The sequence below is a fragment of the Euprymna scolopes genome, chromosome 11 (assembly GCF_053919585.1).
Source record: "Euprymna scolopes isolate OS-2025 chromosome 11, ASM5391958v1, whole genome shotgun sequence".
In the NCBI taxonomy this organism is placed as follows: domain Eukaryota; kingdom Metazoa; phylum Mollusca; class Cephalopoda; order Sepiida; family Sepiolidae; genus Euprymna; species Euprymna scolopes.
The window spans coordinates 42,346,544-42,372,727 of record NC_136492.1 but is presented as its reverse complement, the minus strand read 5'-3'; the positions used below and the strand labels follow the sequence as shown (position 1 = coordinate 42,372,727).

The window sequence follows — 26,184 nt, the reverse complement described above, 5'->3', positions numbered from 1 at the left end:
AGAGAGAGAGAGAGAGAGAGAGAGAGAGAGAGAGAGAAAGAACGGACAAGATTATAAGAAAGAGGGTATAATAAAAAAAAAGAGAAGAAAACGACTAAGGTAACAATAAAAAGAATTCTTTCCCTCTTCATCTTACTACATATCTTCCTTAATTTTTTTTTGATAGCGACCAAAAAGGCGTGAGTCACCGTTGATATATCGACCAATGAGAGAGCAGTATGCAAATCATCGCCGGTCACGTGGTTACTTTACTGGTCGTCGTCGTCGTTGTCGTCATCATCATCATCATCATCATGATCACCGTAGGCAAACCAGTTTGCTTTTTCCCTCTCATAAAGTCGAACTCCCTGGCTTGACTACATAAGAAGAAACAAAAATATGTCTTTTAAACACACATAAAAAACTTACTCTTCATCAAAAAAAAAAAAAAAAGAAGAAGAAAGAAAGAAAATGTTTAATTAACAATACTCTATCTTTGTAATTATTCATATTTTTAGTGGTGGGGGAAATTAGGTATATATTATCATTTTTTTAAAAAGTAAAAAGTCAGTCTCCCTCGTACCGGAGAGTGAATAGGATTCGAACAGCAGCAGAGCCCGCCATCATCATTATAATCGTAACGATTTATAAGAGTAATTCATTTGATTTTGTTATCATCATTGTTAACATCAGTAGTCTTCTACACAGCATCAGCAGCAGCGCCCGTCGTCATCATCACGATCATTATAAGCATTAAAAAGAGTAATTCATTAGATTTTTGTCATCATCATCATTGTAAACATCAGTAGTTGTGCGTGCGATATCAGCAGCAGCTACCACATCATTTGAGGAGGAGGAGAAGAAGGCAGACGTTCGGAGGACATACCCTCATCACTACCTGATATTTTTTACGGATACTTTTATATAATATACCAAAGAAAGAGAGAGAGAGAGAGAGAAAGAGAGAAATAAAGGAAACAAAATAAAAAGAAGCCTAGCTTGGATAAAAAAAAAAAGTTAATCCTAACCCCAAAATGGAGCGTAAACGTCTCGGTGAATTAAGGATTTGTTTTGTGTTTCTCTGTCTTATTGGAGTCTCCGTTCTTGTGGTCGCCGCCGTCGACGACCATCATGGCTGTGATCGCGTCAAAGAGAATTACCTTCAACACAAGTTCGGTCCGGCCAAAGATGTCCCCAACGATCCACTTCCTGGTGCGTATATTTTCTTTTCTCATTGCCTTCTCGAGCCACTGAGGTCCGAAAAGAAACCGAAGAATATGTTTATAGTCGTTAAATAGGGTCTGTCAAATATCCATCCTTAAAAATCTTAAAAGTCCGCCATAGATTGGTTTTGTTAAGAGAGAGAGAAAATGAATGGACCTTTCTTTCTTCTATTTAGGATTCTCCATGTGACACATCTATTTATAGTCGTTTTATAAACGTTTTTTCCTTGTCGTTATATATATATATATATATATATATATATATATATATATATATATATATATATATATATATATATATATATATATATATATTAAACATTGTTTTCAATATTTCATTTTCTCTTCTAGAGATCGAACCTACAACCTTGCGATTTGATTTTTATAAATTCTAATTTATTTTTAGTTTGATTAAGCCCTGGAGATTTTGAAGCCTTTGAAACTGTCAATTACGGAATTTGTCTGTTATTAAAGCCCATAATCCTCGATCAAGTGTTAAGGTTTATTTGGTGTTTTTTTTTTTTTTTTCCTAAACTAAAGAAAAACTATATTTTTTTTTTTTATAGATTTTTGCTATCTTATATTTATCTTCATCACAAAACACACACGCGCATATATATATATATATATATATATATATATATATATATATATATATATATATATATATTATTTTAAATCTGGTGGCCCTATAAATCAGACCCCATGCTTGCTCATATTAACCCCGTAAAATCCTATGTGACATCTACAGTCGAAAAACGACCACACAAAATTAAACTGGAGTTCCAGAAACAAAAATAAATAAAACATTTAGTACATTTTATTTGTATTGCAATTTCCTTTATTGGGATTATATTGTTGCATTATTGCAGTGTTTTTTTTTTTAAATATAAATTGTTGCTTTATATTTTGTTTTATTTATAATTGTTTTACAGTGTAATTAAACATCAAGTGTTAGTTTACAAAAATAAACAAACTATTAATGTGTCTAATTTTTTTTCAATATCACAAAAAAATAATTACAAACTAAAAATCAACAATTTACAAAAAATAACGTAAATTATCATTCAAAAATAAAATGCAATATAAAAATCTTTTTTATATTCGTTTTGTGTTTTCCGTTTCAGGAACCCGAGTTTAATTTTGTGTGGTCGGCTAATGTTGCCGAATTTTACAGAGCTATCATAGGCAGCAATGGGGGACTGATCTCTATAGTTTTGTCTCCCCCCCCCCATTTGGCTCGATTTGGAAGGAGGTTATCCTTATCCATGTTGGAAAATTTATTGAGGGGGGGGGGTGAAGAGGGTTCGTAGTGCCCCAGGTTGGGAACTGGATTTCAGCCTTTTTCTGTTATGGCCACTCAGTGACTCACATTCATGATTATGATTTTTTTTTTATCCAAGAAAAACATTTCTTAGAAACTGTACTATATTACCCCCCCCCCCCCACCGCCATAATTAAAAGCACCTGCGGCTCATCTTTGCATATAAAATGCATTCTTATTTAAATTCTACTAAACTTTGCAATAATTATAAAATAATTACCCCCACCTCACACACACACACACAGAACCACATTTCGCATTCACCTAAAGATGTGATTTTTTACAATACGCAGATTCGAAAAAGTTGTCAAAAAACAAAACAAAAACCACCACCACCAACAACAACAAAAAAAAACAAATCTATAACAAATGTTACCGTAACATTTATTAGGTGGGTTTCTTATTTCCTATTTTGAAGTGATTATCGAGTCTTCAAAAATATCGCGGCCATCTTTTTTGTTCTTCGGCAGCGTTCAACATTTACTCGTTTTTCGAACCGAATAAACATTTTAAATGAAATAAAAACACTAAAACTTCACCCAGTTAGAATAAACACCCCCAAAATGCAATAAATAAATAAATAAATAATATATATATATATATATATATATATATATATATATATATATATATATATATATATATATAGATAGATAGATAGATAGATATTTAGTTAAAGTGTGAAAATAAGACCGAAGCCTTTCTTTTGGCGTATTTCATAAAAAATGATGACATGTGTATTTTTTTGTCAACACCAGCATTAATATAGATATTTTGTAATCTATATTTATAAAAATGGGTGATCACATCTCGTTTGTCGGTCTCTGTGTGATCCTATGTGACTGATGTGACGTATTAACATTTTTAATCAAAAGAAATATTTAACTCCAAAATGCAATAAAACGAAAATTTAAAAAAATCACTTTTTTTAATTACGAAATTCATTTCAGTTTCTTCGTAAACAAACCAACCATGTTATTTTTTTGTTGTTAATGGTCGAATAAAAACAAATTTGAAATTTTAAAGGAATTTTAAAGTATTTAAAATGTCCAATACGAAGTCATTGATACTGTGTTTAGAATTTTCAACAAATCCTCATGTATTAAGCTATTTAAATCCAACAATTGTATGAAGGTTTTCATTTATAAGTTTACCATAACAAAATTAGTTTATATCAAGTTTGTTCAATTAAAATAATAAAGTAATAATTAAATTTAAAAAATAATAATACCCCCCCCCCCCGTAAAGAAAATGGAAGCAAAAGGTCTTCAGGGCAAAACACCTTCACACTCTCTCGCACGCGCACGCACATATAATGAAAATAAAATGAGAAAATTTACAAAATTTATAAATCAACTGTTCAAGCAAGAAAAAAAAATGATTGTTAATCCATGAATTTTCAAAGGTAAGCACTTCTCATCAGAGAGAAAATCAATAAATTACCATATAAATGTGCTTCCTCTTATAAATTATCTAATATAAAATAGTTACCTTTTTACAGTTATACAGACGTCAGCCACACTGAGTCGTATAAGGACACAAAAAACGTGTTCAGATATGTAATATATATTATTTATTCGAAGGTAAACAGTTACGCTTGGTCTCTACAAACAGCCATCTGTTTCAATCAATGAAACTCCAATCATTGGATGCTAGAGAAAAACTTTAGCGTCGAATGGTTCAGGGTCACCTGATGAAGTCTCATTGACTGTAACAGATGGCTGTTTGTAGCGACCAAATGTAACTTTTTACTTCGAATAAATAAATAAAAATTTTTGCTCTTGTTGAGTTCTACTTTTGAATATATCAGGTCTGTGTGTGTGTGTGTATATATATATATATATATATATATATATATATATATATATATATATATATATATCACCCTTTTTTTAACCAAGTAAGATCTGTGACTTATTTGTAGTTTCACTAAATACTTTTACATGCAAAATCCGATCCCGCATTTTGCTAATTCCTGCCCTCTGATGAGAAGGAGAGTATTTCTTCGAAACTCCTTGTGCTTCCTTTTTAAAATTAAATATGTTTTTAACTCTTTTTCAAGATGTCTTTTAACATGTTTTATTAATCATTTGTTCGTATATATATATATTGTGTTTCATGGTAAACAACTGATGATCCCTTAAAAAATATAAAAATTGGTATTATAGTAAATTTGAGAGTTGATGCAGTGATTGCAGGTGATTAAATGACTTACTGACTAGATGTTTTTTTTTATGAATGATAAAAAATAATTTTTTGTGTGGTTTCAAATGTTAAAAACTTCAAAGACTATATATATATATATATATATATATATATATATATATATATATATATATATATATATATATATATTAGTTTAAAGTTTTGTTTATGGGGCCATAACAATAACATGGTCACTTCCATGTGAAAATTAAAATATCTTCCATTTGAATGAATTTTAATCCATCGTAATTAGATATCGATTGAGCAAGATTCGTTGAATTTCAGTGTCTCCTCAAACCCCCTTAATCCATAAATTTTGCGCATGTTTTCTAGAAATAATTTAATGGATTTTGATTAAAATCAGATTATAGACATTAGGTCTATTGGTTTCTTTTTTCCTTTTTTCATAAGAGGTGCAAATTTCTCATAAGTGGTGCAAATTTCTCATAAGTGGTGCAAATTTCATACCTATCTAGCAGATATGCAGGACGGGTGTTTTGTTATATTTATGTATTTAGGCAGCATGTTTTCATTCAGACAAGCATCTTTAAACAGCACGGTCACTTGGTGAGCTTTTTTGTAACTTTTCAAATTTTCGAATTGTCGTTCTTATTTCTCGGTCAAATCTGTGAAAAAAAAGTTTCGTAGTCGTCTTCGTCCATCTGTTTTTTTTTGTTTTTTGCAAGTACTTTCAACTGAGTTTCATCAGTCGTCTTGAGCCAGATATTGATTACTGTTTCGTTTAAAAAACACTCTGTACTATTTAACAACAATTGTCTGAAATATATATATATATATATATATATATATATATATATATATATAATATTATACAGAAATATATACTTTTATTGTATATTTTCATTTTTTTTATCAAATTGCCACAATTAAGCTCAATAAAAATGAATTTACACTTTAACAGCATATATATCTGAAGAAACATACCAAACTACCAAAGATGCATTTACATCACATTTATGTTATTTATTAATAGTATAATTTGTCCTACACGTGTTTCGTCCAATGGTGAAAATTTACTATATATATATATATATATATATATATATATATATATATATATATATATATATATATATATATATATATTAATAGTTCATTTCATTCAATAGATATTAAAAATTGGAGTTTTTTTTTTAATTTTAAGAAACGTGTTGTTTATCTTGTTTAATTTTCCAATTAAATTGAATTGTTAGATGAACATACAGAATAATTTTTAAAAGCCCGCCCCAATAACGTTGTTTCTGCATAATTATCCCTTATTGTCCTTAAAATAAAATACAAAATATTTTTTTTATCTAAACTTAAAGATGTATAACAATTTTAAATAATAAGTTTATTTTCCGATCAATAAAACCATTTGAAAGCACTTGATTGAATTGTTGATTGGCAAAATGTGTTTAATCCTCCGCGTTTACACCTGTATTGTCGCATCGTTTTAGTTGTAACTGTCATCACCTGATCATATTTTCTTAATTTTTGAATGTGTGGCCCTTTCTCTTTTTGATTTTCGTTACAATTTACTCAGTTAATGTTTATAAACTGAATGTTCTCCCCTCTCAACGTGCGCACGCAAAATTAGCCAAATAAAATATCCAAATCTTTCTTTGCCGTGTGATTACAGGTAAACGTTTACCGTTTTCATAACAATATGGTGATTTAGAATTTTGACAACACCATATCAATTTGACAGCGGCGGTGCGGTGCGGTATATTTACGATTTAAGTCAGGGGGAATTGCATTTCATTTTTTTTTCTTTTATTAAACACTAGATTTTCAGATTGAAAAGATGCTTATTCAGAATGAAACTTATTTTGAAAAATCTTTATGAAGCACGTACCAGTCGCGGAACGAAAAATCTCATATTCCAAAAATCACGTATATTGATCAAGTAGTTTTTTTAACGATTTTCTTAGTAAATTGTACCCATTACAAGGCCGATTTTCATCCCAAATAGTTCGAATTGAGCTGTAGCTGTCCCCCTCTTGAAGCATGGCGGGTCAAAAAAAGTAATAAAATTTGATTTTCTTAGTTAAAAAAATACTTAATTTATGTGATTCTTCGTTTCGTGAGGGGTACGTACATAGTTTTTTTTTTTAAATATTTTTTTTGTTTGGAAAAGAGATTTAATTCTTAATAAGCACATGAAAAAAAAAAAAAAAAAAAAATCAATTTTTAGCATTTGAATTAAAATCCATGTTAGTTTAACCGGAAATGATGTCGAAAATAACATCTCCAGGCAAATTGTTTTCATTTTGTGAGTTCTGTAAAGTTAATAAATTCCCTCTCTCCGTGTTAATGGTATTTTAAATTTAGGAATGTTAAACTGCACAAGTGCCATATATATATATATATATATATATATATATATATATATATATATATATATATATATATATATATATATATATATATATATATATATATATATATATATAACTACAACGAATTAAAAAATCTTACGTAAGAAAACAAAAAAGTAAACACAACCATATTTCAATTATCTTTCTCTAAACACTTCACCGGGGCAACGCCGGATAAATTCAGCTAGATATAAAAATGGTCGCCACGATTTCTCCGTAGCCGATGGAAATTAGAAAGTGATTTTGAAGCCTTTAAACTATGTATAAAATTTGACTAATTTTCGAATTTAATTCAATTTTATCTCGATTATATAAAAGGTATGTGTGTAAGTTCCTTCTGGATTCCTAAACGATTGAGCCATGTTTTTTTGAAATTTCACGCAAATGTACTTTATGTGCCTGGCAGTGTTTTTATGTAGGTTTTGTATCGTAAACATCCGGTGAAACAAAGAACAGGCGATTTTGACTTAACATCGCAAGTGCATTTGATAAGTTTTATTGTCGCACAAGCAGAAAGGCCGGCATACAAAATCAACATTGGGTTCTCTGATATGAGAAGAGCGCGTTCGAAATGGATGTTTCTCTTTAGAGCACAAGTGAACCATGATATTTGCATTTTAAACTTTAGTTCCAGCCTTTATATAAAATAATTTTATAACATCTCCACAGTAGTATCATGTAAACTACAAACTATTGTGGACTAAGTAACTGTGGAGAGGATCGAAAAATGATCAATTTTACCGATTTTGATGACAATATAAAGGGAAAGGTGAAACCTTCGTTGATCTTCATTCATTCCCGAGCAACGTCGGGTCTCCCTGCTAGTAAATCTGATATTATGACCAAACCAAAGTAAAAAAAAATATCGTTTGCGCCTCTGTATCAATGTCTCCCACCTTCTCAATTTGATTTGTCGACCAGATCTGTAACAAAAAAAGAAAAAAAAAGAAAAAAGAAAGAAAAAAAAGAAAAAAAAAGAAAAAAAAGAAAACCCTTTTCATCTAAAATTGATCCTCACATTGCATCTTTATTTTCATTGGATTCAATTTTTATTTTATAACTGTTCATAGAATATTTTCTAAATTCTGACGGAAGGAGGGGGCAAGTAATGTTTTCTAATGTCGTAGGCGGAAATTCAAAATTATTAACGTTTCTTTCGTTTTGTTTTATTTAAATTTCCAAACTCGTTGGCACACTGCCACTTTGGTATTATTGTCACATTTAAAAAAAAAAAGAAGATAAATGACTATTTATATAAATTCTTGTCTCGCTCTTCTTTGAACTTTGGTGTTGTCGCCAGCCCCCCCCCCCCCGCCTCTCATCGCATCCATTTCACATGATGACTCTTTCGAGAGAGTTGTTGTTGCTACTGTTGCAGATTTTGGGTCAGATTCCCCGCAATATATTTTCATGTATTTCTCTTCTCCTCTCACCAGAAAGGAGGGGGTCATATATTTTCGTACAGACACTTATGGGTTCATTCACTTCTATACGTACAACCACGCTCGTTTTTTTTTTCTTACCATCACCACCACCACCACCGTTTTATCCAACCAACATCCCCGATTCCACGCACGCAGTGGTACCACATATCTCCCATCAACGTCTCACTCGCCTCTCTTCATCCCTACCTTGTCATTCATAGCTCCAAACTTTTCGAAATTCAATAAATAAAACACACACACACACACACACACACATACACAAATTAATACGTGTCTGTGTTTCTCGCCTCAACGTAACTTTGATGATTACATATTCATTTTTTATTGTTTGCCTTTAATCGAACATTTATTGAAATCAAAAATGCCATTTGCCTGAAATAAGACAAAATTTGGTTATTTAGCAGAGAATGAAGAAAAGGTAAAAAAAAATTCAAACACATAGCCAATAAACGTTACCAAAGGCAAGATAAATTACTCTTCTACATACCAGGATAAGTTTTATGTATTTTAATGCAATTTTAAGCGTTTATTCAGTTCGAAAGACAAGTATTGTCAAGTAGGTAAGTTAAACGGGGAATCAAGATGGCCGACGAAAACATGCTGTGTTCAGAACGTCGATAATGTTTTAAAAGTGAAAAAATTTACAAAACACGGATAGAAATCCAGTAAGTTTTACTGTGATACTTTGTTGGTGGATTTCTATCAATATTTTGTTAATTTTTCCACTTTTTGAGCCATTATCGACGTTCTGAACACAGCATGTTTTCGTCAGCCATCTTGATCGCCCGTTTAACTTACCTACTCGACACTACTTGTCTTTCAAACTGAATAAACGCTTAAAATTCCGTTAAAATACACAAAAATTATCCAGGTATGTAAAAGAGTAATTTATCTTGCCTTTGGTAACATGTATTTGTTATGTATTTGAGCTTTTTTTTAACTTTTCTTTGTTGTTGTCTTCTCTGCTAAATAACTAAATGACGACTTTCATTGGTTTTCTGGTATGCTGAAAATGAATATCGCATTTAAATTTTCCGCAAATTAGTAGTTTTTCGGATATTAAGCAATGTAATTTATACGTGGTGGCCATTGTTGTACGCGTAAACGCGCATATTTATTTTATTTGCATTAATTTTTTTCTAGAATGTGCACAAAACTGACAAGACCCTAAGCCCAAAACGCTCTTTAATTCCGTCTTTAACTATGTCAGCATTCGTGAAAAAGAAAAACGAAAAGACATTACCTTTATGAAGTATAACCACATGTTTCCTTACCTATTTTTTTTTATTCACTTTTTTTCTTTTTAATTCCAGCTCAATATTGAATTCGTTAAACGGAGAAAAAAACTTAATTGTAAGATAAAAAAAAAAGAAAGAAGCAATCATCCATTTTATAAATTCTGTTTCATAATTGAATATTTTAAAATGTTTTATTGAGTCAATGATAATAAAAATCCCCCTTCCCAGAAAAGGCGGATGAATAATTTGTGACAGACACCAACTCCCCTCCTCTCCTTCATTTTATTCTTTTTTCGTTTTTCTGTGAGTTACAGTTCCCTTTAAGCGACTAACAGAGAAAAACAACCACAAAAATAGTCAATTTGCTTATATTTATTTCCCTACTTGTGCCAATTGTTCGCTGACCTTTTCAATAAATGTGTTTTTATTTCCAACAATCCGAAAAAAGAATTGCCTAAACCATAATAATACAATGACACACATCTATACTTAATCCCACCCCCTCAAAAAACAAACAAAAAAAAAAAAAGGTATGTTTCCCCTCTTTTAGACTCTTTATCGGCTTCCTTATTTTCGTAATAAATTTCAAGGCAGTATTTTAAGTTCGTCATCAAAGTTTGAACTATAGAACCTTATCGGCCTTCCAAGTAAGATTATTGTATTTAGAAATTCATCGACAATAATGTTTTTAACTATTTGGGAATTTAAAGTAGGATCACCTCTGGGATAAATGTGGTATTACGGTGACTGATGAGTCTAAGAGTAAAATAGCTTTTTTTAAAAAGTAATTCGGGCCAAGGATGACCATTTTTTCCCACACTTTTGAATGGTCTTGTTTTTATTTGTTTAAAATGTAAATTCTTGTATTTTCTGAAAATATTTCAAACTGTAAAAACTCGATTTGGACAATCTTTGTGGCCCATTGATTAGTGATTTTTTGGAATTTATATATATTTATTATATTCGAAGTAAGTTAAAATTCGTTGATTTTCTTGAAATATTTTCTTGGAATCTTTTTTTAAAGAAAACCGATTTAAAAAAAACAAGTATTGCATATATTTTCTATTAAACCTGTTATTATTTTAAAATTTAGGTCTTTGCTCCTTTTATTGAAAAAAAAATTAGGGTTTAAATTACTTTTTTCAAGTAGTTATAAGCTTCGAAAGATAGTAAGTCTAATTATTCAAGTTTTTATCACGCATTTTTAATGGCGACTTCTGACACTGCTAGTGCTCAATACATAGCTAGAGCTAGGTAGGTTATATATATAATTGGTACTTCCCAAAAACTAATATTTATCTTTCAATAACTTTTTAATTTATTCAAATTTAGCTGATAGCCACTGCGATAGCATTTTTCATTATAACTTGTTTTTTTCACGTGCGAAAATACATTTGGTTCTTTTAAAGGTTAACTTTTAGGCTTTTATCTTTCAAACATAACAAAGTAAACGGAAATCTAATGATAATAATAAAAAAAATTATGAACCCTTTTTTATAACGATAGTCGGCATAAGCCATCACCGGTTTTTTTGCACACAACCTTTTATTTACAGAGGTATTAAATTTACTCTTTTAAAAGTGTATTTGAACACTCGTTATGAATCAATTCTTCTCTCAATTTTTTTTATAGTAGTTTGTCATTTGTTCTCATGAATACTTGTTTTGTTCTTCTCGGTTGTATAATTTTCAGTCATTTTTACAATAGCCAACAAATCAAAAAAGAGTGAAAAAATATTTATACAACAAATAAATGATACCAATGGCAAGATAAGTTACTGTTCTACCGACCGAGATAACCTTTGTGTGTTTTAAATTATTTTAAAGTGTTTATTTATTTTGAAACAAAGTGTCAGTGGTTTTGTTAAAGCCATCTAAACCATCGAAATCAAAAATTAAACAAAGTACCCCAAATCAAAAATTAAACAAAATATTGGAAGAAACACCTTCAATAAATGACACCAATCGTGCGATATATATATATATATATATATATATATATATATATATATATATATATATATATATATATATATATATATATATATATATATACGGTCATTATTTTATTGAATTTTCGATTTTGAGCGATTATCGAGAGTTAACATGGCTATAATGATACGCCATGATGCTACTTGTTTCCAAGTAAACGCTTTAAAATAAGTTATAACACGAAACATTTATCCAGGTTTGCAGAATAGTGAATTATATTGCCTTTAGTTATATTTGTTATATATTTATTTTTTATCATCTTTTTCGTTTTGCTGTGTATAGAAATGTGCAGAATTTTCAATTGAAATTTCAATCATTATATTTCTTTTTTTTCTCTTTTTTCTTCTTCTACACTTTTCAATCATTATATTTTTTTTCTTTTCTTCTACATTTTCAATCATTATATTTTTTTTTCTTTTCTTCTACATTTTCAATCATTATATTTCTTTTTTCTTTTCTTCTATATTTTCAATCATTATATTCTTTTTTTTCTCTTTTTTCTTCTTCTACACTTTTCAATCATTATATTTCTTTTTTCTTTTCTTCTACATTTTCAATCATTATATTTTTTTTTCTTTTCTTCTATACTTTTCCATCATTATATTTATTTTTTTCTTTTCTTCTACATTTTCAATCATTATATTTCTTTTTTCTTTTCTTCTACACTTTTCAATCATTATATTTCTTTTTTTTCTTTTCTTCTACATTTTTCAATCATTATATTTTTTTTTCTTTTCTTCTACATTTTCAATCATTATATTTCTTTTTTCTTTTCTTCTACACTTTTCAATCATTATATTTCTTTTTTTTTTCTTTTCTTCTACATTTTCAATCATTATATTTCTCTTTTTTTCTTTTCTTCTACACTTTTCAATCATTATATTTCTTTTTTTCTTTTCTTCTACATTTTCAATCATTATATTTCTCTTTTTTTCTTTTCTTCTACACTTTTCAATCATTATATTTCTTTTTTTCTTTTCTTCTATACTTTTCAATCATTATATTTCTTTTTTTTTCTTTTCTTCTACATTTTCAATCATTATATTTCTTTTTTTTCTTTTCTTCTATACTTTTCAATCATTATATTTCTTTTTTTTTCTTTTCTTCTACATTTTCAATCATTATATTTCTCTTTTTTTCTTTTCTTCTACACTTTTCAATCATTATATTTCTTTTTTTCTTTTCTTCTACATTTTCAATCATTATATTTCTCTTTTTTTCTTTTCTTCTATACTTTTCAATCATTATATTTCTTTTTTTTCTTTTCTTCTACATTTTCAATCATTATATTTCTCTTTTTTTCTTTTCTTCTACACTTTTCAATCATTATATTTCTCTTTTTTTCTTTTCTTCTACACTTTTCAATCATTATATTTCTCTTTTTTTCTTTTCTTCTACACTTTTCAATAATTATATTTCTCTTTTTTTCTTTTCTTCTACATTTTCAATCATTATATTTCTCTTTTTTTCTTTTCTTCTACACTTTTCAATCATTATATTTCTTTTTTATTTCTTTTCTTCTACATTTTCAATCATTATATTTCTCTTTTTTTCTTTTCTTCTACACTTTTCAATCATTATATTTCTCTTTTTTTCTTTTCTTCTACATTTTCAATCATTATATTTCTCTTTTTTTCTTTTCTTCTACACTTTTCAATCATTATATTTCTCTTTTTTTCTTTTCTTCTACACTTTTCAATCATTATATTTCTCTTTTTTTCTTTTCTTCTACATTTTCAATCATTATATTTCTCTTTTTTTCTTTTCTTCTACACTTTTCAATCATTATATTTCTCTTTTTTTCTTTTCTTCTACACTTTTCAATCATTATATTTCTCTTTTTTTCTTTTCTTCTACACTTTTCAATCATTATATTTCTCTTTTTTTCTTTTCTTCTACATTTTCAATCATTATATTTCTCTTTTTTTCTTTTCTTCTACACTTTTCAATCATTATATTTCTTTTTTTCTTTTCTTCTATACTTTTCAATCATTATATTTCTTTTTTTCTTTTCTTCTACATTTTCAATCATTATATTTCTTTTTTTTTCTTTTTTTCTACACTTTTCAATCATTATATTTCTTTTTTATTTCTTTTCTTCTACACTTTTCAATCATTATATTTCTTTTTTTTCTTTTCTTCTACACTTTTCAATCATTATATTTCTTTTTTATTTCTTTTCTTCTACATTTTCAATCATTATTTTTCTTTTTTTCTTTTCTTCTACACTTTTCAATCATTATATTTCTTTTCTTTTCTTCTACATTTTCAATCATTATATTTCTTTTTTTCTTTTCTTCTACATTTTCAATCATTATATTTCTTTTTTTTTTCTTTTCTTCTACACTTTTCAATCATTATATTTCTTTTTTTCTTTTCTTCTACATTTTCAATCATTATATTTCTTTTTTTTTCTTTTCTTCTATACTTTTCAATCATTATATTTCTTTTTTTCTTTTCTTCTACATTTTCAATCATTATATTTCTTTTTTTCTTTTCTTCTACACTTTTCAATCATTATATTTCTTTTTTTCTTTTCTTCTACACTTTTCAATCATTATATTTCTTTTTTTCTTTTCTTCTATACTTTTCAATCATTATATTTCTTTTTTTCTTTTCTTCTACACTTTTCAATCATTATATTTCTTTTTTTCTTTTCTTCGACACTTTTCAATCATTATATTTCCTTTTTTTCTTTTCTTCTACATTTTTCAATCATTATATATTTTTTTTTCTTTTCTTCTACACTTTTCAATCATATTTTTTTTTCTTTTCTTCTACACTTTTTAGCCATTTCACGAGTCATTTTAAAGGTATTGTGGTAACAATAATAATACTTATATCAGCAGTAACTCATATATAATAATAATGTATCTTCATTTGTACAGTTTGTGTTATCACATTCCACACCGATTTAAGAAAAAAGTGAGTTTGTCCAATCGTCAAAGATACAATGCAAAGAAGTAATTGAGAATTATAAGTTTCAAACGTTTAGATCCTTCCCATATGACAATGAAGTGTTCCAAAATCGAATATAATGTTCTGAATATAGTTTTGTCATGATCAAAATATTATGAATACTACCAGGCCTTTGGACTAGGATCAAAGTATAGTATCTGTTAGAACCATAGTCGAACCTCGATAACACTCTCCATTATTTTTAATTTTTGAACGATTATAGTGTTGACTGTAGCTCGAATAAGACCATATTTTTTGGTTCCAACTTGACAGGCTTTATACAATTTTTTCTTTTTAAGAAAACAATTTAAATTGCTTATCCATATAAGTAAAAAAAAACTTGCCTTTGGTAACATTTATTTGTTATATCCCGCCCCCCCCGTTCTTTTTTTTTTGGAGGGGGGGCTATTCAAATAAATGCCCAGTCAAATTTAAAAATGTTAGTAAAAAAACAACAACAACAACAAAAGATATTTATGTGAGAACACGTAAAACACTACTGAAAATAAAAACCGAAGAGTTTCAGTGTCGGCTACTAGAACACCGAATATATTGTTTGACTCTTAGAAGCGGATGTCTTTGAGTTTTAATAGTTTCCAAATGTGAGCTTTTCATTCCGCCATCCATGTTTTGTTAGATCCTTTCTTTCTGAAATAGGTCTGACCATGCATAATGAGAAAAGCAGAAAACTTCACAGCACAATTTCTGGTTTGGAAAAAAAAACCCAAAAAAAACTGATTTGAATTCAGTCTGCCCCCCTCATCTTCCTTTTTTTTCTATAAAGTAAGGTGTTTATTGTTATAAGTAACTGGCGTTTTTTTTTCCTGATGATCATAGAAAAAACGATACTGTAAGTCCATTTTGTATTTAAGACTTTACTTTTTCAGAACTTATCCGTTTTAATCTTCTCTATATAAATAACACAGGAGATGTGTGTGTGTGTGTGTGTGTGTGTGTGTGTGTGTGTGTGTGTGTAAATATTTAACCGATAAACTCTTAAACTACATAACACTGAAATTAACAGAAGATAGTAATCATACACCAAGGATGGTTTATAACGAGTAAAATCTTTAGATGTATGAATAACGCGTACAGACATAAATCAACAAGTTGAAATACAAAATGTACATTTCAACTTGCCGGCATATTTCTATTACTTTTGCACATGTGCAAATTCATTCATAACTTGAAGTGGTTTAATTTTAAATCTTTCTCACAATAGCTCAAACCTAGCTGATGGTGGTACATACATTATTTTCTTTTTTTTTCTTTTTTTATTTTACTTTAGAAATCAGTACTATATATAGACATTATATTCTATAGAGAATTTGCTCTAAAATAATAAATACGAAATCTGCATCAATAAAAATATAAGTATATTTTATGATTGATGACTGGGCAAGGCTGGGCTAGTCTTTCTCCGAAAATAGTTTTTTATTAAAAATTCTTATTCCTTATCATAGTTATCATAGCTTTATTTTGAATACTTTTTGTAAAAGAAAGTCCACTTAATTTTTAGTCACTTAATGTTTCATCTTTTTCTTAATATAAATATGAGGGGGGGGGGGGTTCAAATGTTGTTTTTTTTTTTTAAGTTATAAAATCATTTAATATTCATTAGTTCTTGAAAAACAAAATTGTGATGATTCCAATAATTTTCCTGATTCCGATATAATTACCGATTTTGATTCTTTTTACATTTCTAAGTATAGTTTTCTTAAGGGGAGGGGGGCTCGGATTACTGTAAAAGCATGCGTATATATTTTCACAAATATAAAAAATACACGTCTGAGGATTATCTCTAGATTTTAGTTTTGCTGGTAGTTTTAAAATCAGTAAAATCCATGAAAAATGAAGTTAACAAAAAATAAAAACAATAGTAATCGTTTTTGGCATCGGAATGTAGGCACAAGCTTTCCTATTTCATTTCCAATTAATTGTCCCTAGATTCAACCTTCAATTTTTTTAACTGACACTTGTAGTTTAAATATGAAACAAATCTGATGTCTGCAACCATATGCCATTAAACTTGAGAATTATTATATATTATATATATATATGTATGTGTGTATATGTTTATATATATATATATATATATATATATATAATATAAAGCTGTGTGCGTGTGTGTGTGTGTGTGTGTGTGTGTGTGTGTGTGTGTGTGTGTGTGTGTGTGTGTGTGTGTGTGTGTGTCTGGTCACGAATAGGCTCCTATGTGGTTGACTATTTTAAAAAACTGATTTCATATAATGATAGATGTATCGAGACACAGCTGGCAGAACGGTGATTCATTAAAATTGTGGGGTTTGCGTTCACGCCTGGTTCACAAAGTATGTAAATAAAAAATTAAAAAATTAAAAAAAAAAAACGTTTACAAGTGTTTTTGATACAGATGTACATAAGAATACTTTGATAAGTATGTTTTAACTTAAATAGGGATGGTATAATGAAATTGTGGAGTCTGCGTTCGCGCCTGGCCTCCATGGAATGGAAATAGGCACAAATTTAATAAAGACTTTTCATATCTATCTGCGTAAGTATACTTTGATAATTATGTTTCAGTTTGGAGAAATATGGTATAAAAAAATGGGGTGTTCGTTCGCACCTGACCTCCATAGAATGGAAATATGTCACAAAGTTTAACAAGGTTTTTTAATATAGATCCACAGAATATTGTGATAAGTGTTTCAGTGTGAACACGTATGGTATGATAAATTATAGGGTTTATCTATTTTATTTTTACTTTCATCATATTTTGCTTTGGTTTTGATACCCCCAAATTCAAAGCTATCTCTTTACAATCCTTCCTTTTCATAACCTATCATACTTTCATAAATCAGAGTCCATTTTCTGTAGGCTGTTTTTGAACCCAGTCAACGACGGGTACTTTTGCTAGTATATATATATATATATATATATATATATATATATTAGTGATGGGACGATTCCCAATTCTGATACAATTACTGATTCCGTACTAAATTCCCGATTCCAATACAATTACCAATTCCCATTCTGATTCTTTATACATCATTAAATGTTTAACAATAGTTGTTATTAACAATAGTTGTTATTTGTTCCCGATAACCGTAAAAAGTGGAAAAGTGCACTTGTGGAAGATGAGGCTGGTGGTTTAACATCAATAAATATTTATTATTTTATCGTTACTACCAGCAGTAGAAGATTTTGTTTTAAAGAAAATCAAATAAAAACAAAAGAATCGTTTTTGGTATTGGAAAAGAGGCACAAATTTTTCTGATACCACTTCCAATGCCCCTAAATGTTCTGATTTTTCTGATTTCAATTAATTGTCCCAACACTATGAGTGTGCACAGGATATACTCCTAAAGTAATTAACTGATCATTATGGATTTTGCAACATCACTGCTGGACTTAATGGGTTGGTAATATGGGCTATATTTAGTTTTATGCAAAGTATGCAAAGATGGAAGAGGTGGAAGTCATTTATGAAAATTTAAATAGTTGCAATTTTTGCGAAATTTTAACAATACTTTATAGACATAAATTAATAAATATTCCCCAAATTTCAGTTTATTTGAAGTATTTTTAAGTTTTCGGAATGCAACGTTGTATTTGAATATTCAAAGATTTCAGATTTGTATTTGATCCATGATCCAATTAAACTAGATACTTTGAATTTCAATTCCTTTCTAAGACTATTTTTATGCTTATACATTAAATTGTAGACATTTTCTAAAATCCAAATAATGTAATTGATTTTGATTAGCATTAGAATAAGGATCCTACACATAAGGTTTAGTTGCATTATATCTTGGTTTTAATCTTTGTAGGAGGACCTCTTTATATCCATCAGAAATGTGAGAGATCATTATACTGCACTCTATGAAAACGGTTGTGATGGACGAACATTGCAGGAATTTAACAAAGCTGTGTAATTAGTTAAACTTGATTTGTTGTTGCAAGCTTGTTAGCATGATAACATATCTAATATGTAAAATGTTAATACTATATATATATATATTAGTTATCCACAGACACATGTTTTGTGGTTTTTGTGACTCGTCAGTGTAGCTAGACAGAGAAATTCAAAATTGGGATCCATTGGCTAGTGTTCTGTGCTCTACCTACAAGGCTACAAAACTGTTAATGTCATGTGGAGAAATTATATAGTGCTTAAATTAAGCTATTCATGTATTTGTATATATTTTTTATGATGTTGATCACTGAAAGTATTTGATTCTTTTTATAGAATGCTATTATTTTAATGCTAAGTGGGAATAAAATAAGTGATTCCCCTACCCCTATTTGTGTAATCGATAGGTTTATTACTAAAAATAGATTTAAAAAAATCCAATTGCTTACATCAGTGTTATATTTAATGATGTACAGATTCTATTTTGATTACTAGTACCAGAGGAATTAGAGGAGCTTATCATCCCAGAGTCAGAAGTCCAGATACTACTACCAAAATCACAGGTTACTATTTTTATAGTGGAGAAATATTTGTATATACTCTCACAAAGGAAAGTGGAAAAGGGAGTCTTCATTTGTCTTTTTCACACTCTTTCTCCCTTTTTACTGGATTAGTGAAGTAGAAGGAGGGTAAGGAATTTTTTTTGAGTGAGGTGAAGTGAAGGGGTGGTTAATAAATCTGTTAAACAGTGTTGATTCACTAGTACAAATGGTTAGCATATCACACTTAAAAGCAGAGGTTATGACTTCAAACCTCACTCAGACCAAAGCATTTTTACACTGATTTTATTAAACCGATTGTAAGTAAAACATCGTTAAACTCACTACTCGTTCAAGCAGCCGCTAATAGCGTAATGGTTAGGAGCCTTGACTGCCGTACAAACGGTCGGGTTTCAATCCTGGCTTGAGGTAGTTGCTTGTCTAGCTGCACTGATTAGCTGTGAAACAGCGAAACAGTACTGTATGTGGATGACTATATATATATATATATATATATATATATATATATATATATATATATATATATATATATATTACTTTCCATATACAATCGGTTTACAATCGGTTTAATAAAATCAGTGTAAAAATGCTTTGGTCTGAGTGAGGTTTGAAGTCATAACCTCTGCTTTTAAGTGTGATATGCTAAATGTGCTATATATATATATATAAATGAATCTATCAATCAAGAGATTCAAACCCAGTGACAAAGTCTCCTTTGACTTTGTAGGCTCGTATTCTATCTCCAAGCCACCAGAAATTAATACAAGAATTGAGGGTAATTAAGTATCTAAACATGCCAAATCGATGAGCATAAACAGTTGCAGTATTTAAAGTTATTTCCATATCACTGTTGTATTCTTTACAAAATACCAATTTCTTTCAAATTATGGAAATAAAAATAATGCCAGTATCTAAAAAATGTATTCTCTTTTGCTTTTTAGAAAAGAAAAAAAAAATGTTAACAAATCTTATCAAACTCAATCGTTTGACAATTAGACAAAATTGTCACTTTTTTTAAGAGCCACAGGAAATAATCTTTTGAATGGAAATGAAACCTTTTCAGATTATAACCGAATGACCCTAACCACTAAGTGGAACTCCTTGACACTTGTCATTCACAACAAGTGCTTTTTCCTTTTCCTTTTTTTTTTTTTTTTTGTTCTAAAACGGCCATAGCATTTGATGAAGTGTTTCACTATTGAACAGGGATGCTGGTTGATGCAAAAGGTAACAATGTTCTTTTTTTTGTTCTTTTACTTAAAATGCTAGCCAATATCTTCATCGATATCCACTTCACTCCCCAGTGATGTGCAGGAGTTTGATGCTCTGGGCCAACTCAGACTCAAGTATTAGTCATAGTACTGAGAAATATGAGAAACGGAAGATAGCTTGAATATAATTTGGTTATAAGTTCATTTGTCCTTCTGTTTTATATGGGCTTAATAGTAAAATTAAACTGCTAAGAAAAAGAAAACTCTAAAATAATGTCACCTTTTCATAAACAGAAACATTTAACCAAAACTTGAATAAGCCGTTCGCACATGACTTTTACAGCAAACATGTGTAACAGAGCATTATGCAAATGTATCTGAAATGACGTCACTGGTAAGACTATAAAAAGAAGAAAGAGTACTTTAGAGAAGAGGATGACGTTTGAGAGCACTTTGGAGACGTGTAGCCATAATGAGAAATCATGCATGACAAAAGAATGAGGAAATGAATGTTGTCACAATGGGGAAAAAGCAAGTTGAAGTTCTTTCCTATTCTTTGTCTCCTTTGCGACATAGACTGCATACGTGTGGATCCTGTGTGTAAATGTGTATACTACGTTGCATGTGTACTCCCTACACTTGTGGGGTGTTGCCAGTGAGCGATCAAGAAATGATCAATTAGCAAAAATCTTTTTTGCATGTGTGTTCTGCTGTCACTTTTCCATGTGACCATTGTTGCGTCATCCAGTGGCTACTGATCTACCGTTTAACCTAAGTAAATAAAACTTGTGTATGGAAGCAATGGAGACTTGTTGTGGTTGCAAAGAGTTTATTGGGGAGAGAAAGGTTGTTCACGAGGGGGAGAGACCAAAATTAATTCTTTTGAAAAGACAGGCTAAACTTAATTTTTTCTTACATAATTTTCTCACTTAACCTTCTTCAATATAATAATAATGTATCTTCATTTGTACAGTTTGTGTTATCACATTCCACACCGATTTAAGAAAAAAGTGAGTTCGTCCAATCGTCAAAGATACCATGCAAAGAAGTAATTGAGAATTATAAGTTTCAAACATTTAGACCCTGCCCATATGACAATGAAGTGTTCCAAAATCGAATATAATGTTCTGAATATAGTCGAATAGACAGTCTTGAGGAAATATTCGCTTAGATCCCTACATTGTCGGGTACATCTTATCTGTTTGCTTCCACAACTCTGCTTTGAAACTCTGCCCCATCCCAAACACGTGATGTAATTTCTATCTAATAATTTAACACCCACTTCTAACCTGTTTTGTCTAAGGAACTTACCCTTGAGCTCTCTAGCATCAATCACGCTAGGTACACTGGGTCTATTTCCATTTGCTGACAGGTTGCTCTGACATGTACTTAATGTAACTGTTGCCAAAATGCACACTAGTTAGCATAATCTCTACTTACTAGCATAGGGTCCCAATACATAGCAGTAAGAAAAGTTCAGTATTTCTTATGGACATCTTGGATTTATTTTTTCACTGGATTTAAACAATACCATCTCAAGAGATGTGGTCAGAGATTGAGCAACTCTTGCTTCACTTTAAGCTCTTTGTACAAAAGGCACTTTTTCCAAGGTTATCATGGTCCATTGAGACAGGAGGTCGATAATCTTATTATACAACTATGTAGGTTAAAGTAAGAGTGTTTTGTCAAAATGTGAAAAATTATTTAATTAAAAAAAAAAGGTTTGCCTTGGATGGAACCTTGAATACATTTTTCTATGTAGAGATTTTTTTTTACTAAAGATGTTTTTCTAAAGAACAAAAATTCTTTCACAAATTCATTTAAAACTAGGGTGCTTGTCCAGAATACCCCCCCCCCGGCCCCGAAAAACAAAAATAAGATGTATAGAAAGAAAATATTGTACACCAAAAATTATGTAAATTGATGAAGTACTTTTATTTTTATACAGAAAATCATTTTTAAGGAAATTTGTGGGTTTTCTTTGTTGTTTTTTCAGTGTCTGCCCCTTCTCATCTTAATATCTTTCTAAAATCTCACAAGTTTGAATTGTTGAAATTATTCCCCTTGTTCTTTTAGCCAAAATTCAAGATGATATTGTGATATCGCTGCTGTTCATTTAGCCACAAAATTTAATTTTCTTATTTAAAAATAAAACTACTTGACCAATTGACATGATATTTGGTGTAAGATATTTTCTTTGTGTCACTGGTATGTTCATCACAGATTTTTCCTCTTTTGATTTTCATTGGAGTATTCTGGACAAGCGCCTTAAAACTAGTTTTTTCTCCATAAATTTACTTTAATTACTGATAAGTTGCAATCTCTTGTGAGACACAAATTCTGTGTTTTTTCAAATGAGACCAAGAAAATGAGTTGGATGAAAAACGAAAATTATTATTTTTCATCCAAATATAAAATAACTCTAATTAGTGGATATTGGAATGAGAACCAATTTGTTGTTGACTATAATTAAAGATTCATTTCTAATCTTATAAGAAATAAACACTCTCCCCCTCTTTTTTTCTTTTCTTTCTTAAGTTAAGCTGTAGTAGTTTTTTGTTTGTCATCAAGTGGCAATAGTCTTGGTTTTATATTAGAAACGGTCTTGTATCTCTGACAGGCTTTGTATATCGATAGGCCACATTTCAATTTGAAATAGCATTTTCCTTGGTAATCATGGAACAAGGAGAAAGAAGCAACCCTAGTAGAAGTTAAGCATCCCCAATGATGCTGCGTTAAACAAAGCTGAGAGGGGAAAAAGATAACAAAATACCAAGGTCTTATATACGACATGAAAAGAAATTGGAATTTTGGGAAGATCTTCATCCCAATAATTATAGGAGCAATTGCACTCCTGAAAATGAATTTCAAAAACTACCTAAACAAATATACTCGATTAACTAAGTACAAGAGAAATACAAATAATTGCACTTAAACAGATGGTTAGAATTTTAAAAAGGTCTCTCGGTTTGAATGTCTGAAATAGTGGGTGAATGTCTGGCATTCAGTAGGATGACTCATCCCCAGCTAAAACGATATATAAGAAAATTGCAAAAAAAAAATTAAAAGGACACGTTATTTTAGATGACTTAACATTTATATTTAAGATGACATTGAATGAATATTTGTTGTTTTGATTAAGAGGTATGCAATAATATTGTGAGGTTTGCAATTATATTGGATATCTATAAAATGGAAGTACAATATTTTAGTCCATTTTATTTGATTTATAACTTAAAAATTATAGAAATGAAGAAAAAATATAATAAAAAGATTAGAAATGGTAAAAAGTTCAGGGCTATTTTTTTTTTTTAAATTAGTCGTTACTTATCTTCAAATTGCTTTTTGGCCTTGATATAGGTTAATGAGACAACACCACGATGGTAATTGTGGAAATTGGGTAGAATTTGATTAAAGTTTGGTCAATAAAGCTTTTTTTAGATTGGGCTTGAAAGCGACCATGTTATAGTCAGCTAGGAAGTAGTCAGTCGTATTGTGTTCCATAGATGGATAGTTCTGGGAAAAAGTTTGCTTATGGTATTTTCGTTTAGTTAGGCACAGATAGAATAAAGGAAACTGTTGAAACTGTTGACAGTGATGGTGGTTAGATGAATGTTTGCTGTAAATATTTTACGGGGGTACGATAGATCAAAGCTCCAAGCACCTGTCATGAAAATAACAATAGAGCAGAGATCGATTTAAATCATCTCTTTTGCCTTTTGTGAGATAGTGGTAATAGGGAAGAGAAACGGGCATTGTCCACTAGATTTCGAAGTTTGTTTTATACTGTCAAGGCAGCAAAGGATGCTCCTCCCCGAATGTGGCAACAGTACTCCATCTTAGGATGTATTTGATTTTTATACAAGTAGAAGATTGTGTGTTGGGAGTGAGATACCTGCTGGAACTTGCAGCAGGAGTGCGTAAAGGGCTTTGTTAATTTCTGAGAAATGTAGGGTGTGTTTTGCAGAGTTAGACTAAATTTACTAAAAAAATTATTTCCATAAATGTCACTGTATTTGCATCTAATGCTGAAAACGGAAACTAATTTGTTGATTCTACAGATGAATTTCTTTAATTGAATATAAAAATGTAAACTAAAACTAAAAATGATATGGTGTTGGGCAGAGGAAGACATAAAGTTCCTCATATGATGTGGCCTCTTTTCTGCTGGTCGTTATATAGAATTTAAGATTTACATGTTTCTACATTTTTGAGATGCGGATGGATAATTTGTATTTGGATTATTCAAACTACTGTTCTCATCTCCAGTGTTATATTCTATATAATATGTATATTAGTGTTGGGATGATTGATTGGAATCGGGGATCGAAAAAATAGGGACATTTTGGAGTATTGGTATCCGAATTGGAAAAATTTCTGCCTATTTTCTGATGCCAAAAACGATTCTTTTATCATTTTTCTTTTGTTTTTGTTCCAAACTTAAATTTTCCATTGAGTACTTATGAATATTTATTGATTTTATTCTAGCGGGCAAAAAATTTATAGATAACTCCCCACAATTATATTTTTACGTTTGCATATATTCTATTGGTTTTTATGGCAATTTAAATAAAAAAAAAATAAAACGACTCTGTATCTAAATATTTAAAGGTTATAAAAGAATCAAAATCAGTAATTGAATCGGAGAAAAATATTGGAATCAATCTATCACTAATCTATATAAATAAAACAGTAGACATGTGTGTCTGTGTGTAAATATTTAACTGATAAATTCTGAAACTACTTGTCACATAACATGGAAATTAACAAGAAACAGTAATCATGCAGCAAGGGTGCCTTATAATGAGTAACATCTTTGTTTTGACGGATGAATAACACATACAGATATGTTGACAAAGTGCTTCTTTCAACTTGCCGACATATTTCTATTAGTTTTATGTATGTGCAAATTTGATCATAGCTAAAAATGGTTTAATTTAAAATTTTTCTTACCTATCTGTCAGGTTTACTTAAACAGTAGGAACGTCGCTGAAGTGCTAAATGATTTGGTTTCGATTCTAGCTGATAGCACCCAAGTCTTTTTTTTTTTTTGTAAACTTTTGAATGCAGTACTATATATATATATATATATATATATATATATATAAAATATTCAGTACATACACATCACTTGCCACTGGTATTTATCAATGTCGACTCAGCAAATTGCGTAGCTCCTGCCACAAAAATTTCATGCGCAGGCACCTCTGTGGGTATCCACAGTCTGTAAAAGACTGAAGGAGCCATATATATATATATATATATATATATATATATATATATATATATATATATATATATATATATACCCAAAAGATTAATCCGTATTAATAAGTAGTTATCAAAAGTGATAAGTAATGAGATTGTTCATCTAAAAACAAAAATAGATTTAAAACTCCAAAAATTCAAATTAGAATTGCCTGCAACAGATAAAGTGATAATAAAATTCAGTTGTAAGTAACAGTATTCCGAAGGTTGAATGTTCAATACTCAATGCAGGCGATACTCAAAACTAATTCGCAATTGTATTCTATCTAACAGAACAAGAACATTCTACCCTGCATATTAAATAAAGGGTTCCGTTAGAAATTCTGTACATATTCCCGAGTTCTTCAAAAGACACCTGAAGGTCAAAAATGAATGTTTGAAGAGTATGGTTGCAGTTTCGAAAGAATGAACTATTTTCACATTATTTAATTGAATTGTTTTCCCTATAGGCACAAATTATTTACTTGATTACCCCCACCGCCCCTAAATACATACTCCAAGCAAGC

At 29.6% G+C, this 26,184-nt stretch overlaps 1 protein-coding gene across 1 annotated transcript in view; it reads left to right on the top strand.

Annotated features, from left to right (window-relative positions):
* The first annotated feature begins 281 nt into the window (after nt 1-281).
* LOC145287847 (glypican-3-like) overlaps nt 282-26,184 on the top strand; it is a 534,331-nt gene continuing 508,428 nt past the window's right edge. Inside the window, exon 1 of the mRNA XM_080135722.1 lies at nt 282-1,191. Coding sequence (XP_079991848.1) covers nt 1,014-1,191 — 178 coding nt within the window. The 5' untranslated portion in view covers nt 282-1,013. The remainder of the gene's footprint in view (nt 1,192-26,184) is intronic.